Source organism: Cynoglossus semilaevis, chromosome 17, assembly GCF_000523025.1.
Source record: "Cynoglossus semilaevis isolate Cse_v1.0 chromosome 17, Cse_v1.0, whole genome shotgun sequence".
NCBI classification, from domain to species: Eukaryota; Metazoa; Chordata; class Actinopteri; order Pleuronectiformes; family Cynoglossidae; genus Cynoglossus; species Cynoglossus semilaevis.
This window is the reverse complement of record NC_024323.1, coordinates 11,912,998-11,928,761: the sequence shown is the minus strand read 5'-3', so window position 1 is coordinate 11,928,761 and position 15,764 is coordinate 11,912,998. Positions and strand designations below refer to the sequence as shown.

General features: G+C 41.4%; 1 protein-coding gene across 1 annotated transcript in view; it reads right to left on the bottom strand.

Annotated features, from left to right (window-relative positions):
• Window positions 1-10,581: 10,581 nt before the first annotated feature.
• The window catches only part of slc29a4a (solute carrier family 29 member 4a), a 10,263-nt gene continuing 5,080 nt past the window's right edge, over window positions 10,582-15,764 (bottom strand). Inside the window, exons 3-9 of the mRNA XM_025064525.1 lie at window positions 15,320-15,559; window positions 14,695-14,769; window positions 14,338-14,597; window positions 12,974-13,094; window positions 12,680-12,867; window positions 11,369-11,609; window positions 10,582-10,791 (exon numbers count right to left, since the gene is read on the bottom strand). Of these exons, the coding sequence (XP_024920293.1) occupies window positions 10,646-10,791; window positions 11,369-11,609; window positions 12,680-12,867; window positions 12,974-13,094; window positions 14,338-14,597; window positions 14,695-14,769; window positions 15,320-15,559 (1,271 nt within the window). The 3' untranslated portion in view covers window positions 10,582-10,645. The remainder of the gene's footprint in view (window positions 10,792-11,368; window positions 11,610-12,679; window positions 12,868-12,973; window positions 13,095-14,337; window positions 14,598-14,694; window positions 14,770-15,319; window positions 15,560-15,764) is intronic.

Below are 15,764 nucleotides of genomic sequence, written 5' to 3'. Positions count from 1 at the left end.
AGATCGTAGGTCCGCTCCCCTCCCAACAGTAGGTGATAAAACACCAATAAAATTTACAATTAGCATTCATTAGATCCTGACCCTCACTCACCTCTAGTTTTAAACAGCACCTTTGTACCCTTTTGTTGCATTACTGCCACCTACTGGGCTGTTTTAAATGGTTTATTTTATGTATAAAGAAAAAAATACAAGCAGAGGGCGGGATCACTGCAAATACGATGACCGTTGTTTTATTTCCATTGGTCGAATCCTTGGGGAAATGAATGCATAATTTACCTTTAAATAATTAACCAGGCCGTTAATCAACAGTGTTGAGTCACATGGAGTGGATTTCTCCCCGCCTTTTTTTTTTTTCCAGTTGTTTTCAGGGTGGTTAGAAACACCGGTACGCACCAAGGTCGTTGATAATACAGTGTGAAGCTGCAGACACTGATAAAATCAGCACATTTCCTGTTTTAAACACAGTGTTCGTCATTATTTCAGTGGATCTTTTCGTTTCTCCGTCGGGCTGCAGTGTGTTCACCCTGTAAATGTCCAGTCTTGGTCGTATTGTCGTATTTTTTTTCCCCCCTCCCTCGACTTTTTGTTTTAAGAATGTCCGTCTCACCTTTTCATCCCTCCTCACCCTTCACTCACCCAGCCATCATATTTGACATGAGTGCACTTTGTACCATCTCTGCTGCTGCAGAGCACAGATGTATACGTTTGTTTGGTTTTTTTTTTGTTTGTTTTTTTTTTGCCTTTTTTCAATGCTTCTGCTAAAAACCCATCCCCTGATTCGCTGGCTTCAACCTCAGTCACACACAGAGGAAAACACACACAACCACACTTGTCCTGTTTGAGGTTTTTTTTTCTTTTTTTTCAGCTGCTTATTACTATTATGTACGTGCCTTTATTTTACCTGTCGTAGAGTGAGACTGTTGAATGTTGGGCTCAGGGTTGTGAGCTTTGGGTGTCTTAACTCTCCCGGGCCTTAAGACAATGACGATGATGAAGATGAAGATGATGATGATTAATTGCCACGTCACGTTTTCCGGCCACTGTCCTCAGACCAGATTGGCGTTCCCTCCAATCTGACGATGCTGGAAATCTTCTGATTCTCAGCGTCCCTCTGCTCCTGAGCTCTTAACCCACGTAGTTACACTATTGTGTATAGATTGTGTATCAGATACTGTACCTCAGTGTCTGTGTGCAGCCCGTGCTCCTGGCTGTATTCGCAGATGAACGTACAGTATCTTCATGTTGATGTTCTTGTACATTTCCTACCGCTCCTTGGCCGCTCTCTGCTCCTACGGCAGAGATAGAAGATTGTCTTGTTGATATTCAATAGGTTTAATATTTTCTTACTCTTACTTTATGATCGTTTGGTTTTGTCTGATTTTATGATAGGCTAAATCATGTGTTTTATCCACACTGCGTGAAATCAGGAAGATTTTCCTCCTCTCTGATCGACACCCGCCCCCGATAAAAAAACAAAAAACAAAAACAAAGAAACAACAATTGACATTTATATGTATATAAGTCAGTTGTTATAAGACGCCCACTGAAGAAGAGTAGGTGATTTGCTGCTAGTCCGTTCTGACTGATGGCAGTTTTGCAGGTACATGTGACTCGAGGTCCTGATGTAAAAAAAAAAATTTGGATTAAATTTGAATCATATCTCGCGGAGGCTCAGCTGCTCCTCCAGCTGCTGCTTTGGCTTTCCTTTCAGCCTGAAGTGACACAAAGGATCCCCGTCTGCTCCTCCGCTCACAAATGTTCTGTGGTGTTGAGTGACAGTCGACTAAAAGGGTCTGTTTTTGTGCGACTCAGCCGTGAGAGAGAGAGAGTGATGGATAAACAGCCTCGTACCAGTGTTTGCAGAGTGAACAAGTTCAAGTGCCCCGTTATACCTCTCTTTTTTTTCTTTTCTTTCCTTTAACCCCTGAAGCTGCTGAAGCACTTTTTCTTAAGTGTGTGTGTGTGTGAAGAAGTGAAATGTCACACCCTTATATCATCACACACACACACACCTTTGTAACCCATTACGGTGTGTTTTATTGCCTTTTTTTAGTCTTTATTAGTCCCCTATCTTTATTCGAAGCCCAGCCTTAGGCCTTTAAACAGGGTCCAACACACACACACACACACACACAAACACACACACATGCTAACACGTGTGTTCCCCTCTTTGCCTTCATTCTCATTTGGTGTTGTATGTTTTATGAGCCTGACTTCACTTCCCTGTTTTGTTTTTTTATCATTTTGATTTTTTTTGTGTTCTTTTTTTTTTCCTTTCTTTTTCGTTTGTTATTTTTTTTCTTCCCCTCTCTGAACAATCATCCACGCCTCTCAAGCAATAATTGCTGACAGGCACTGGGAGCTAGCTGCTAAAATGAGAGAGAGAGAGACATAGAGAGAGAGAGAGAGAGAGCGAGAGAGAGCGAGGTGGACTGGAGGCTGGTTCTTCGTCTGCTGTTCCTTCAGTATCATAATTGTCCTGTTACAGAAAAAAAAAAGATTATTTTGAAGATAAATAGAAAAATCATCTAAGTTTTGTAAATGATCAACGTGGAGGGAAGAGGAAAAAGAAACTATCAGAATATACTTTGTACACATATAATCTTGTAAAAATGCAAAAAAGAAAACATTTTAGAGATAAATCCGAAAGCAGATATATTCTGTTGCTCTATACTGTACGTGTAAGGATTTTTTTCTCCTTTTTTTTTTTACAGACGACAACCATGTTTATCAGTGTTTCTTTCAAATTGTTTTAGTAACTCAGTATTTTATAGTTAATCAATAAACAGATGGAACTCTACTCTGCTGCTTGTGGGATTCTCATGATGAAACCTACACTTTTTTTAATGTTTGATTCTTGTGGTTATATAGAATTATTCCAATATGTATCATATATAATTATGATTGACAAAAACTAAAACAAGACCTTGTTAAATGTGTAGCATTTTAATGGTGCATTACTGTGCCACCCCACAGGAGGGCAAGCTTGTGCTGTGTCTGTATGCCTTGTTGTTCAAATAACACACTTCACGCGCTCATTCTATGTCACTTTTTCACAGATCAGTTTTAAATGTATCACTTTGACAAAAAACCTAAAGCAGGTGAAAGGTCAAAATGGCGCTGGTGTTTTTTTTCTATTTCTCAGTTTAATTTGGTTTTGTATCCAGGTGATAATTGACTGTTTCCAACACTGTCTATATCTGGATGTGTCTTCTTTACCTGGATACTCTCCCTGTCCTACTGTTTTAGTCGTTAGGCTAATTTATGCAAAGCGGCTCTGGGGTATAACTCCATATTTACAGCAGAGTCACATGATTTATGTCGGTGAGAAGGCAGCGCTGCACGTTCTAAAACTGTAACAGAAAAAAAAAAAGACGCTGCAGCTCATCCACCCACAAATTAACTCCTGCATTTCTTCACTATGTTCTGCCCCTTTAATCACCACTGGACTCCATCAGGCCTCCATTTTGGCAGAGCTGTAATGAATCTGCTGGTTTGCAATAAAATGGAGGAAAGTTGAGTTTCCCGTGCTGAGCTGCAGATCTGACCACAGGAGAGACACATTTTCCACTGCTGACCGTTCATGACTCGACCCTCAAAACACTGGCAAAGGTGAGTGAGAGTGTGTGGGTGTGTTTCCCTCTGAATTCCTGCATGTCCATGTGTAATTAAATCTTTGCTGACACCAACTGTGTGTGTGTTCCTGTCTCCCCCGGTGAGAGTTCCACTGTCTCTGTTCTCTCCACAGACGACCAACATCAGCATCACATCTGAACCAAACGGAGACTTATCCATACACACTCTCTTCCTTTATTTGGTGCGTACGTTACTGCTCACACACCCTCCTGTGGGTGTGTCAGCATGCCGCTCTCTGATTGGCTGACATCACAATAACAGGTTCCGTATTGGCTGCGTTCTGGTCGCAGTGTGACTGCAGAGAGCCGTGGTGTAAGTGGGTGCATGTGAGTGTGTTCACTCACTGCTGTTGAATTTTCTTCTCACTGTGTGTGTGTGTCAGTCTCTCACACACACACACACACACACACACACACAGCACAGCAGTTACCCAGGAGACAGGTATGTGATTGAGGGGGCGTAGAAAAGTACAGTGAAGCACAAACAGTTTTGAAAAGCCTTGTTATTTCAGACAGGATTTTGTTCAGCAGCAACACAACTCACCTCTTCATCACAGCTTCAACTGTGTTTTTACTTTGGTGTTTGTTTATTGTCTAATTCTCCTCCTTCAGTCCTTCTTCTTCGCCTGTGATTTGTCTCCAGCTCTGACCATCACTGATTCTTTAAACCCTTCATCTTGTGCTTTTCCATCATCCCTCAGACTGACATCACCCTGAGCTGCACCGCTGACACTGACATGAAGTCATATCATTATTTTCATATTGTGGTCTGAGGCACATTGTCAAGTAAGTTCAATTTTTATTTGCCTCAGTGGAGTTTGACATGAAAATAAAATAAAATAACCCTTGAATAAATGGTGAAATATATACAATCTATATATAGATATACGTATATATAGACCCTACTTAGATTTCTCTTGTCTAATTTTTCTGACATGTCATTTTGAATCAACTCAATAACAAACCATTGTTTCTCTCCAAAATCCTCAGGTCAACTCACCGCAGAACATGTTGGAGTTCCTCCAGGTTCTTACAGACTTCAGAGAGGTGAGTATTCATCTGCCCTCCCCCTTCTGTCCCCCTCCATCCCCCCCATCTACAAACTTACACAGTCAATTAACACTGTTCTCATTAGAATGACTTATTTAAGTGCACAAAGTGGTGTCCAATAAAGAACCACTTCATGTTGCCCAGCACTTGCAATCATATTTTGTGCATGTCAAGACAAACTAAAAGTACAAGTAAATGTCCAGTAAAACTACTGATTTGTACTACTCTATACTCTGTGTACTCTGTTCCCCATCCTTCTCAATCACCCCCCCACCCACATTCTCCTTTCTTTTTTGCCTTTTGTCATACATGTGAATGAGAAATGACAAGTGAGCCTCACATACAATAGTTCAGAGCACAGTCCCATGTAGAACTCTTTGTGTGAGTGTGTGTGTGCGTGCGTGTGTGCGTGCTCGTGTGTGATGTACTGCATATCAATTAGCTATCTATTATTCATGGTGACAACGTAATGAAAGAAAATGTCACAGTCTTTGTATTTCAGACGTGTTTACTTGTCTATCTGCCTCTCTTTGACACACACACACACACACACACACTGATGCCTTTGCTCCTGTCATGTGTTATTTAGACTGGAATAACAGTATAAATAAAATCCTCTTGTACAGATGAGACCTGGACCAGGGACCACATGACTAAACTCTGTGGATGAGGGGATGAAAAAAAAACTTTTGTTCAACAGTTTTCCTCTGTCGTTGTAATTTAAACGCTATAGTTAACATTTATACCAATTTAACAAAGTCGTTGCATTTAATTCAACAACAAAGTCCACAATAAACATCCCAGACCCAAGATATCAGTATTGTAGTGGTGGTGTAAACTTGTAGTAACCATAATTTCACCTCCGAACCAACAGAGGTCAGTAAAACCCTCATTTTAATAAAAAGATAACCGTCAGAAATGGATAATATCGCCACGTTCTGTGACCAATAAACCACAAACCAAGACGTGAGTCAGCTCTCTGACTTCTGAGCCGCGTGCTCTCCAGTATTAATGATTGTTTACATTTAATCAACCTAGAAAATAAAGGTTCATTGATCCTTAAACGAATGGCGTTAAATAAAGCGAATAAAATACAGGCAGTTGGAGAGACTACTGTTGCCGTTCTGAGTTCTTTCTCGTACATTTTCCCCGCGTTTTGTCTTCAAGGCTAAGTTATCAGACGAAGACTGCACACGTCGCAGTACCAATGGAATTTCCTTTAATTGGCGGTTGTAAATATGTAAATATATTAAAGTTAAGTTCAAGTTATGTCAAAATTATCATTTTTCCGGAATTCGTTATCAGTAGTACAGAATTGGGGGGAAATTAATCATTTCCGGTCTACATTTGGTAGCACGTACGGTAAGTGGTAGACACTCGGATATATATATATATAAATAAAAAAAGAGATTTGTAAAGTACAAATGTAAAATATTAATATTTTTATTCTGTCCCCAAACATAGACTAAAAAATATAAGAAAAACCCCTCAACAAGATAAGCTCAGGATATCGTGTTGCAGACTGAACGGCTCAGGGAACAGCATTTGTCCAACTTTTCTCGCTGACGCTCGTCTTCTCAGGTAAAATTCAAATACAACTCGATACACTTAGTGGAAAAGGAGAGAAGTTTTTCTGAGACCCGGGTTAATTTTAACTTTTAAAAAACTGAACAGCCGAGAATCTTTTCTCCCCTGTATTCTCTCCATCTCCATCCTCTCCCTTTCTCCTCCTCCTCCTCCCCCTTCTGTCTCCCTCCTGTCCTCCTCCTCACTACAGTATGTGGAGCAGAATGACTAATGATCAGTTGCTCTGTCACACGGCAGAGACTTTCCCCTGCAGCTGCATCCGAAATTAGCGCATGAACAAACACAGATTTACACACACACACACTCACTCTCACTCTCTCTCGGTCTCTCTCTCTCTCTCTCTCTCTCTCACACACACACACAAAGTTTTATTATCGTTAGTAAATATATATATATATATATATATGAACCAGTATATTTTGGGTTTTTCCTAAACGAGTGTGTGTCCTTAGTAGGGACATAAGATTGAGAGGTCAGAGGTCAGACTGGGAAAGTTTTCTTTATGACTCTTTAGCCGTTAACTCTCTGTGGGCTGAGTGACACAGATATGGAAAGATAACTAAAAACAACTGTTCTCTAATGATCCACATTCTGCTACCTTCACTGTAGCTGTTCTCCACACCTTTCTCTGCACAGTGCCGCCCTCTTGTGGGCGATATAAATAGCTACAGGTGTAATTTTTACACCGTGTGTTTTATTTTGTCTTGACATGATGGCATTTGCGCAGCTTTTATGTGAACCAGAACTAATTTAGTTTTTTTTTAATCCACCTCGATGCCATTTAACAAAGATCTAGACCGAGTTTGATTTGAGGTTTGGCATAAAAATGTTAATCTATTTATTATATATTATATATAATCTATCACTTTATTTGTTTTAGATTTTCTTGTTTTAAATTTTCCCTCTAATGTCCTGATTTCCTGTTTGATCAACCAAATTATCATTAGCAGTAAAACACACACACACATTGTGTTCTCAGCCAGCATTTGCATGTGGTTGTTATTTTCCTGTTCAAACAGGAAAATAAGAAAAAGAAAAAAGCAGGCCGACTACATGTGGGTACATCCTGTTTTGGCAGACGCAGAGAGAATATGGTCTGAACCACATTTAGAAAGAATAAAAAAACAACCCCAAAATTCTTTTTCTTCTTTCATGTCAATATGTAAGTACAATAATAGCAGCAGCCAACATAAAAAAGAGGCTGCAGGCGCAGATATAAACAGATCTTTATTTCACTCTGCTGATGTCACGGCCCTGAACACAAACACACTGAGAAAAGGCATTGTTGTTGACATGGATCACGAAGGCTCTCGACAGAAAAACAAAAAACAGTTAGAACGTACAGCGTTAACTCTGTTCTAATCGTCATATTCTGATGAATACCTTTAAGGCAACAATGAGTGTTGAAAAAAATAAACATGAAAAACTTTGACTTTTACACATTCGTTCCCCTTTGAACTTAGACGTCTTCAGAAGTCGCGACATAAAGAGATAACAGACACTTTAGTTACACACACACACATTTCCAGTAAAAGCTAATGCAACAACAAAACCACCATGCAGTCGTGACATGAAGCAGCAGACGTCTCCTTCCTCGCCTTCGTCTTGATTTAAATGTTTCCCTATTCACAAATATACTCTGTCTATATTCTACCTGAACATATTTCTTTGACACTATTCTCAGATTTCACAGTGTGTAGTCTGTAATAAAACCAAATAGTTTCTGAAGAATGTCGAGGTGGCGTTATCGCCCTCCACTGTGGCTGATATGAACCACAAACAGAAGTAGAAACAACCGAAATGTCACGCGATGACAAATATTGGCCCGGTGTAGGAGATAAAATACAGAATATGAAGTTGTTTTTCTTTTTCCCCCCTTTTTCACAGGTCACCGTGTTTGTAACAGCTGCAGAGGGAATGTCGTTCCCTCAGCAGTGAAATAACCTCCAAACCTCAGCAGGGTTTTCCATCTTCTCACCTAATGATCACCGTCATCATTTCTCCTCTTCGCTCCACAGATCTGACTCTTTGTCCTTTACACTCTCTGCAGGAGGCGAGCTGCGAGTCTGTCGTGTTTACATTTAATAAAAAACGAGGGCGGTTTTACTCTCATTAATGTCACCGTGGGTCAAAGGTCGTGTAGTCAGGTGTTCCCAGGATAAAAACGATCCCTAGAATAATATGTTTAATTTGCCTCAGTCATTTTCAGGAGGTCAGACAAGTACACACTGTGTTTGTCTGCAGAAACACTTCCCTCTGTCAGTGTTCTCACTTTTTTTTTTTGAAAATTGTTGGGATGCTTTTCGGTGGAAACATTTAGCCCAGCAGATGGCAGTAATACTGCTTGAGAATGCACAGCTGTTATTGAAACACAAAGTAGAAGACTAGTGGTGGATGTGGGTTAGCAGAATAGGGTTAGCTTAGCTTAGCCTCTAACAATTTGTAGTGCATTTCTATTGCAGAAAGGCAATGTCAGAGATAATCACAGCGAACCATCTAACTATCTTAGGGTATTGCACACGCTATTATAGCACCCCCTGCAGGAGTGGAAGATAATTTACGTTTGAAAACAGCAATCAGAATTGCGGAAAACGTACAGTTTTAAATGTCAAGAAAATCATAACATTTCATATTTTTAGAAATGCAATTGTGAAGTATATTAAACAACTCAATATTGTAGAACCAAATGACTGACATCATGAAAAATGAGGTAATTATTGATCTTTCTGCTGTAACCCCAACTTGTTTTTTGAAGCTTTCAGGATTTTCCACCAGAGCAGAACAGAAACAGGACGCAGAAAACTTTCTGTGTCCTTCATCAGGAGTTTCCCCCAAAAATAACTGAAAACACCTTGAAAGCCCAGAGAGCAGAGGGGCCCCGGGCACCGACAGTGGCATCAGCACAGCGGGACGTGCAGTTACATACAGTAATGAGGTTAGCTCCCCAACGGCACGCAGCCATTCTTCAAGCAGCCCCAGAGCAGCACCTACATAATGTAGAGCACTTCATGGCTTTCAACAAAAAAAAAACCACAGTATTTCTGTTATTTTCTTTTTGCCTCTTCTATAGTTGATACCCACGTATTTTTTCTTTTTGCCTCTTCTATAGTTGATGTCAAAATCAATTCAGTGTGAAATACTGATTTTCTTTTTATTTATTTTTTTGGCACAGAGTTTCTGAGACGCCAACATGAGTGGATGTTGAATCACAGACACAGGAAATATTTCACAGCTTCCTCATTATTCCTTCATCGTTAAAGAATCTTTTCAAGCTAAAAACAAGGTTAGAAGAAAATGTTAGAAATGATAAGAAATATTTTTTTAAAGGGGGAGGAGCCAGGGTTAAGGCCAGACTCTTGTCTTCTCCGTCTCATCCATCCATCCTTTAATACTTAATCCTGGCCAGAGATTGAAGGGCGGGGCTAAATCCCTCCCAGCAGTCATTGGTCAATGGTGGCATCCAAGTTAAATGGACAATTTTGTAACTGAATTTCCTTTTTTGTTATTACCTTATAGTTTTAACACCACTTTTTGAAAACTTTCAAAATGTTTTTTTTTGTTATTACTTTATAGTTTTAACACCACTTTTTGAAAAAAACCCCAACCCAAAACAAACATAAACACTTTTCTGTTCAGCTCTGGTTCTACTGTTGCAGTGGCACTGGTTCATATATGTTTATTTACATGCTAAATATACATTTATATATAAAATTATCTTCTATTTCCTCTGTATAATGACAACACATTTTGATGGCCCTCCTTGACCATCGGCCTCACAGCCATGAGTCCAAATGTTAGGAAATTAATATTTTTTTATCTGAGGAGAAAACAGCTGAAACCCCTGGTCCAGCGAACGCCTCACTGACCACAAACATATGTGTCCCCAGACACCAGGTCCTGCTGTAAACCACGAGCCATATGTTGCCCACCGGGCGATGTGACCCGACCTCACGCTGTACAAATGTCACCTGATGCATTTGCTACACAGATGCAGACGCTAAATATGCTGAGAGATGAGCTGCTGCGACGGCTTCATCGGCTGCAGAGACTGTCACTTCCTCCAGTCACTGAGTGTGAAGGTCAGTGGGTTAGAGAAGAAGCAGAGTTCCATAATCTGTCCCATAATCTGTTCCATAATCTGTTCCATAATCCTTTTAGTGCTACATTTACCTTTTGTCTCTTTTTTTTCCTTTTAGCAAAAAAAAAAAAAAAACGGAACCAAAGCCTGTGTTTGTCCATCAGAGCTCATCAGTCAGTCAGTGCTGCCCCTCCTCCCCCCCACCCTCCAGGGTCCTCTCATGTAGGTATTAGTGTGTGTGTGTGAGTGTGTGTGTGTGTGTGAGTGTGTGTGTGTGTATACAGTACATCTGTACTCAGTAGCCCGTTCCGTTGGCAGATATGTGCACGTTGAGTGCTGGGAGTCGTGCTCCAGCCTGTGGAGAGGTGAAGCTGTACGCTGCGTAGGCCACAACAGAGCCCACCATCAGACCTGTCATGTAGGAGACGGTCATGGTGTTTCCTGAGGACGGAGAGACATCGGAGACAGAGAGGGAGCAGAAAACACAGGGAAAAGGTTCGTTATCACAACATTCATTCATCTTCAATCTGTTAAAGTTACACACAGTTTCTAAAGTGATATCCATCACCCAGTGGTCAGTAGAGGTATTACAGGGGGAAATTTTGAAATGTTTGGTCATTGGATGGATGGAAGTTAAACATCCTTGTGTTGAATGCTAAAAAAGAAGGGAACATTCATAATTGGCAGTTAGCTGATCAACCAGCAGGTCATTCTGCTGTCAAAGACTCTGACTATGAACGAGTCTTTGGCCTAAAAACTGTCAAATTCTCCTGATCTTCTCAGGGTGAAAGTACAAGTTTAATCTTCTCCTCACATTTATTCATGTTCTTTAGGCTTAGCTTCTTTGTTACTGCATGAAAAAAAAAACTTCTATCTATCTGGTTTTTTTCTGTTTTTGTAAATTCAATTTCTGTAATGTTGAAAATTACAATTATTTATCCACTTATGAATTAGAATTAACACATGATAAAAACGTTATAAAAAGTTAACTGATTTGTCAGTGAAGCGACAGACTGACCGGCCAGTTCACGCTGTTCAGGCGGAACTTTCCCCGCGGCCTGAATCATGGGCACGGAACCAAAGTAGCCGTTGGTGACTCCCATCAGAAGGGAGAACAGGCAGGGCCAGGCTGGGTGAGAGAGGGTGGGAGCGCCCCCTGGGTAAACGCACATGACAAAGAGGGGGATGAAGACCACCCTCAGGCAGGAGAAGAAGAGCAGGCGTCCTCCAGACCAATCGTACGGCAGCGCTGCCAGAATCTGAGGAGTAAAAGATATTTAAATGTTGAAGGAACATCGTTTTTCAAAGGACAAACTCTAACAACTTCAAACTAAAGAGTTATGACTCCAGGACGGCAGGTTTTACTAGTATTAAGATCATGGGCATTAATCCAAAGACAAACGACTTTTTTTTTTCTCCCAGCTTCAATAAATGGAACAACTTCTTCAGTGAGTTTTCAAGGACAATGTCAGGGTCAGTGTTTCAGTCGGAGCCTGCAGTGCAGTTAAATCCCAGGATGTGTGAAATTAAAATGGATCATTCCGGAGCTTTTGAGAACACATTTACATACGTAGACCTGTTTTTAAAAGGCTGAAAAATGTTCACAAAACCTGCAAATAAAAAAAAAAACAGGAGGAGCAGCTGAGACCACGGCTTTAAATAGAAGGAGAGCAAATGAAATGAAACATGAACTCAGAAGCAGAATTAAAAATATTAATCGCCGACTAGGAAGAAGAGCTTCTAACTTAAATAAAAATACACCACACAAGATAAACATTTTCAAACTGAAATGAAAAATAGCCCACTCTTCTGTCTCGTTTATTACCCCCTTGCCATGTGGGACATTAACAATAAATCCAGTAATTTCTTTGGCCACAGGAGGGCAGCAGACCATTTATAAACCAACAATCCTCATCTTACCAAGCCTCGGGACCAACCCATAACCTGCAGTCCTTCAATCACGGCCTATTTTTTAACCTTGTAAAATAGTCCAGTAATTCACATATCCTTCACTTTTTTAGACTCAGCATCAAATGTTTACTATAAACTATACAATTCTTCACTTTTTTAGACTCAGCGTCAAATGTTTACTATAAACTATACAATTTTCTACCATCATCTACTGCTTATTTCTTTGCAAAGTTGCAAATTAATTAGTCTAAACTACTAGTACTAAAAGCTGATATCCAGATCACCATAATGATCCCTCTGACCCACTTTTGGGTCATTACCACCATTTGAGAAACACTGCTCTTAGGAGCTGCCGAATGACGTAATGCTTGATGAAAAAATTTCAATCAGTAAAAAATGGTTCTGATCCAAACCTCACCTTGCCGACGAAGTCTGACATGTTGAAGGTGGCCATGATGAGGATGGGCAGCCACTCTCCCAGGGTGGGGTTCCGTATCTCTGACTCCAGACCGGGGAACAAACACAGAGTGATGCTGTAGGTCACTGCTATGGACAGCATGTAGGCCCAGATCACACGGGACACCACGTAACGGTGCACGATCATGTCTGGTCAGAACAAAAACAAACCACCACAGCAGGGATGATTATAAAACACTGATGAACACGTAGAACCACGGCTTCACTCTGTGACTGTTTCAAACTGTGACTTTACCCCTGACTCCAGGCCAACTCCTCCTTATCTTGGCTTTAGGGGCATCAAATCGTATGTAGGTTCCACCAACAAAGTCCTCCACGCCTTCTTCTGTTGGTGTCGGTCCGGCGCCACCATTTCCCTGAACACACGTAGATACATATTTTAGTTATTTTCTATGAAACTAAATGCAAATAATTGCTACATTTTGTGAAGCATGTTTAAAAACCTCCCAAAATCATCATTTACGGTGATGATTTTGTGGATATTTTCTGTCCTGATATTTAAAAATATCCTTCTGCTGAATTCATCGCTTCTATTTCCTACAGTTTCCTGTGTCAGTGAAGGCGTTCGAGCTCATTCTGAACTGTGGGTTAATTGGCCACAGCCCGAGTCGCTGTAGCGTCACTGGCCCGACACGAACAGGTGGGGAGATGTTCAGCACCACGGAGAGCTCCCTGCAGCTGAGGTGGACACGAGGCTGTGAATATGCAGCGGCACATTTTCTGGCTGAGGTTTGATTCTCATCCTTTTAGGTTTATGTCTTGTCACTGATAATGACATCAGCTCTTAGAGTGGGAGGCTGAGGGGAGGGAGGGGGGAGGCTGCTGGTTGATACAGTGATTTCAGAGGCAGAGAGAGGAGAGAGCAGAGTGGACTGCCAATAAGTCCTGGTGCAAACACACACACACACAGAAGCCCATAAATACATATTAACATTCTTTAAACAACGCTCGTTTTCAAACACGACACACTGCAGAGTACGGCTTCAGCAATACACACAAGTGTATGCACACATGCATAAAGAAAGGAGGGGCCAGAGAGCGAACGAGAGAACGAGAACGAATGAGAGAGAGTGAGGGAGAGAGAGGGGGAGATCCATTAGTTGATTAGAAAGACTTCTGTGCCAAAGGCTCCACTCTTCTTGATTATCTCTGGATGCTGAGCTCTGCTTTGGTTTCCCCCGGCAACCAGAACAAAGAGCAGTCTGAATATGTGGAAAAAAAACACACACACACCCACACATACAGACACACATCTTTACACAAGCAAATTTAATAAGGTAAAACACAAGGGGGAAGTGAATTGAATTGAATTTCAGCCCCATTGTGCAATAAAACAAACAAACACACACACACACGCACACACATATACTGTACTGTATGTGTGACTCACTCTCCTGTGCTGCGACAAGACCAACCAACACTTCACTGTACAGCCCATAATTTCATTACTGTTTTTAATTACACTCAGCCGTTCAACCAAACACGGTGATGTCACTCTTGTGAACTATGATGATGTTTAGTAGAAATTAGACGCTAAAGTACATGTACATTGTACTGTAAACGATCAGGTCATGTGACAGACAGACTTACAAATCTTACTTCCTCTGCAGTCACGTCGTGATGGACCATGTATCCTGTCCCGTTGTCCCGCGGGTCGTGACCTTTGCCCTGGCCTTTGCCCTGAGCGTGGTCAGTGTAGTAGCGGACGAATCTGGACCGACGCACCAGCAGGTGCAGCAGGAAACAGAGCATCTCCATGCTGATGGACACCAGGAAGAAGATGAGTGTGTTCCTCCTCTCGTCAGGTATGAGCAGCTTGGTGAAGATGCGCGACAGGGAGATGATGACACCGGCCGTACCTGCGGGGGGCAGCAGAGGCAAGAGGTGAGGTCAAACAGTGAATACGAGGGGTCACGATCTTGGTCTGTGTGTGTGTGTGTGTGTGTGTGGACTCACTCTCTCCAGTCATCACTCCCTGTGTGTACCTCTTTGGCAGCATCCCCATGTAACCGTAGAAGCTAGACTGCTGCACTGGAGAGGAAACAGGAAGTCAGCCAAATACCAACAGGAGGCAGCACCTCCGGAACCAGAAAAACCACCTGAGGGAAACCGCTGTGACCTGTGACCCTGCTCTAATGAAACTGCTGCCTGAGCTGTGATTGGCTGAGTCTGTGGAAGTCTTTAACAGCATCTGACAGCTAACAGTTCTCACATCGCCGCTGCCGCCATCGCCGCCGCCGCTCCTCTGACAGCTGAGCTGTTTACACTTGTATTACAATGCAGCTACAAACAAACACGGCACGGAAAGATAATAAAACTACAGCAGCGGTTGTTTTATATTGTTACTACGTTCTTTCTACCGTGGCCTGGAAAAAAACATTTTTATGGAACTGTGTCAGGAAACTGCTGAGAGTTTTATCACCTGCATCTGTGGAAAACAGTAGGAACGTCGTATTCACTACAAACCCTTATTTAAATGAACAAGTCTAATTCAAAACAACTGATGACAATATTATTAAACCACGTACTATAAGATCAACAGTTAATATGATGATTTCTTTTTTTTTTGGAACAGTGATACCTGTACATCCAAAAGCTACGACTCCCACTGACACCAGGTTGATGATGTAAGCCTGTCTGGTGGTGAACTTCTCCATCCACACGTCAAAGACGCTGACGAAGACCAGCGGCCCCAGAGCCAGGATGTAACCTGCAGCCACAGGAACAAACACACACACACAGAGATGGAGGGTGAAGAACCGTGACTGGAGCGGAGTTCTGACTGGACTGACGTGAGAACTATTTCTGTTTTGAGTCGGAGCTTCTCAGGAGAAAATCTAGATGTTTTCAGAGACGCACAGAATTATTTTCTGGTCCATTTTTGACTTTATTTTTGCTTAAATTAGCTTTTCTAATAATTTGCCTCTTTTAAACAATTTAAAGCTAATTGGTCAACGATAATGAAAGCAAATGTTTAGCCTATCCTACCTTTAACTGTCTCGTTCTTTATATTCATCATTTTTTTA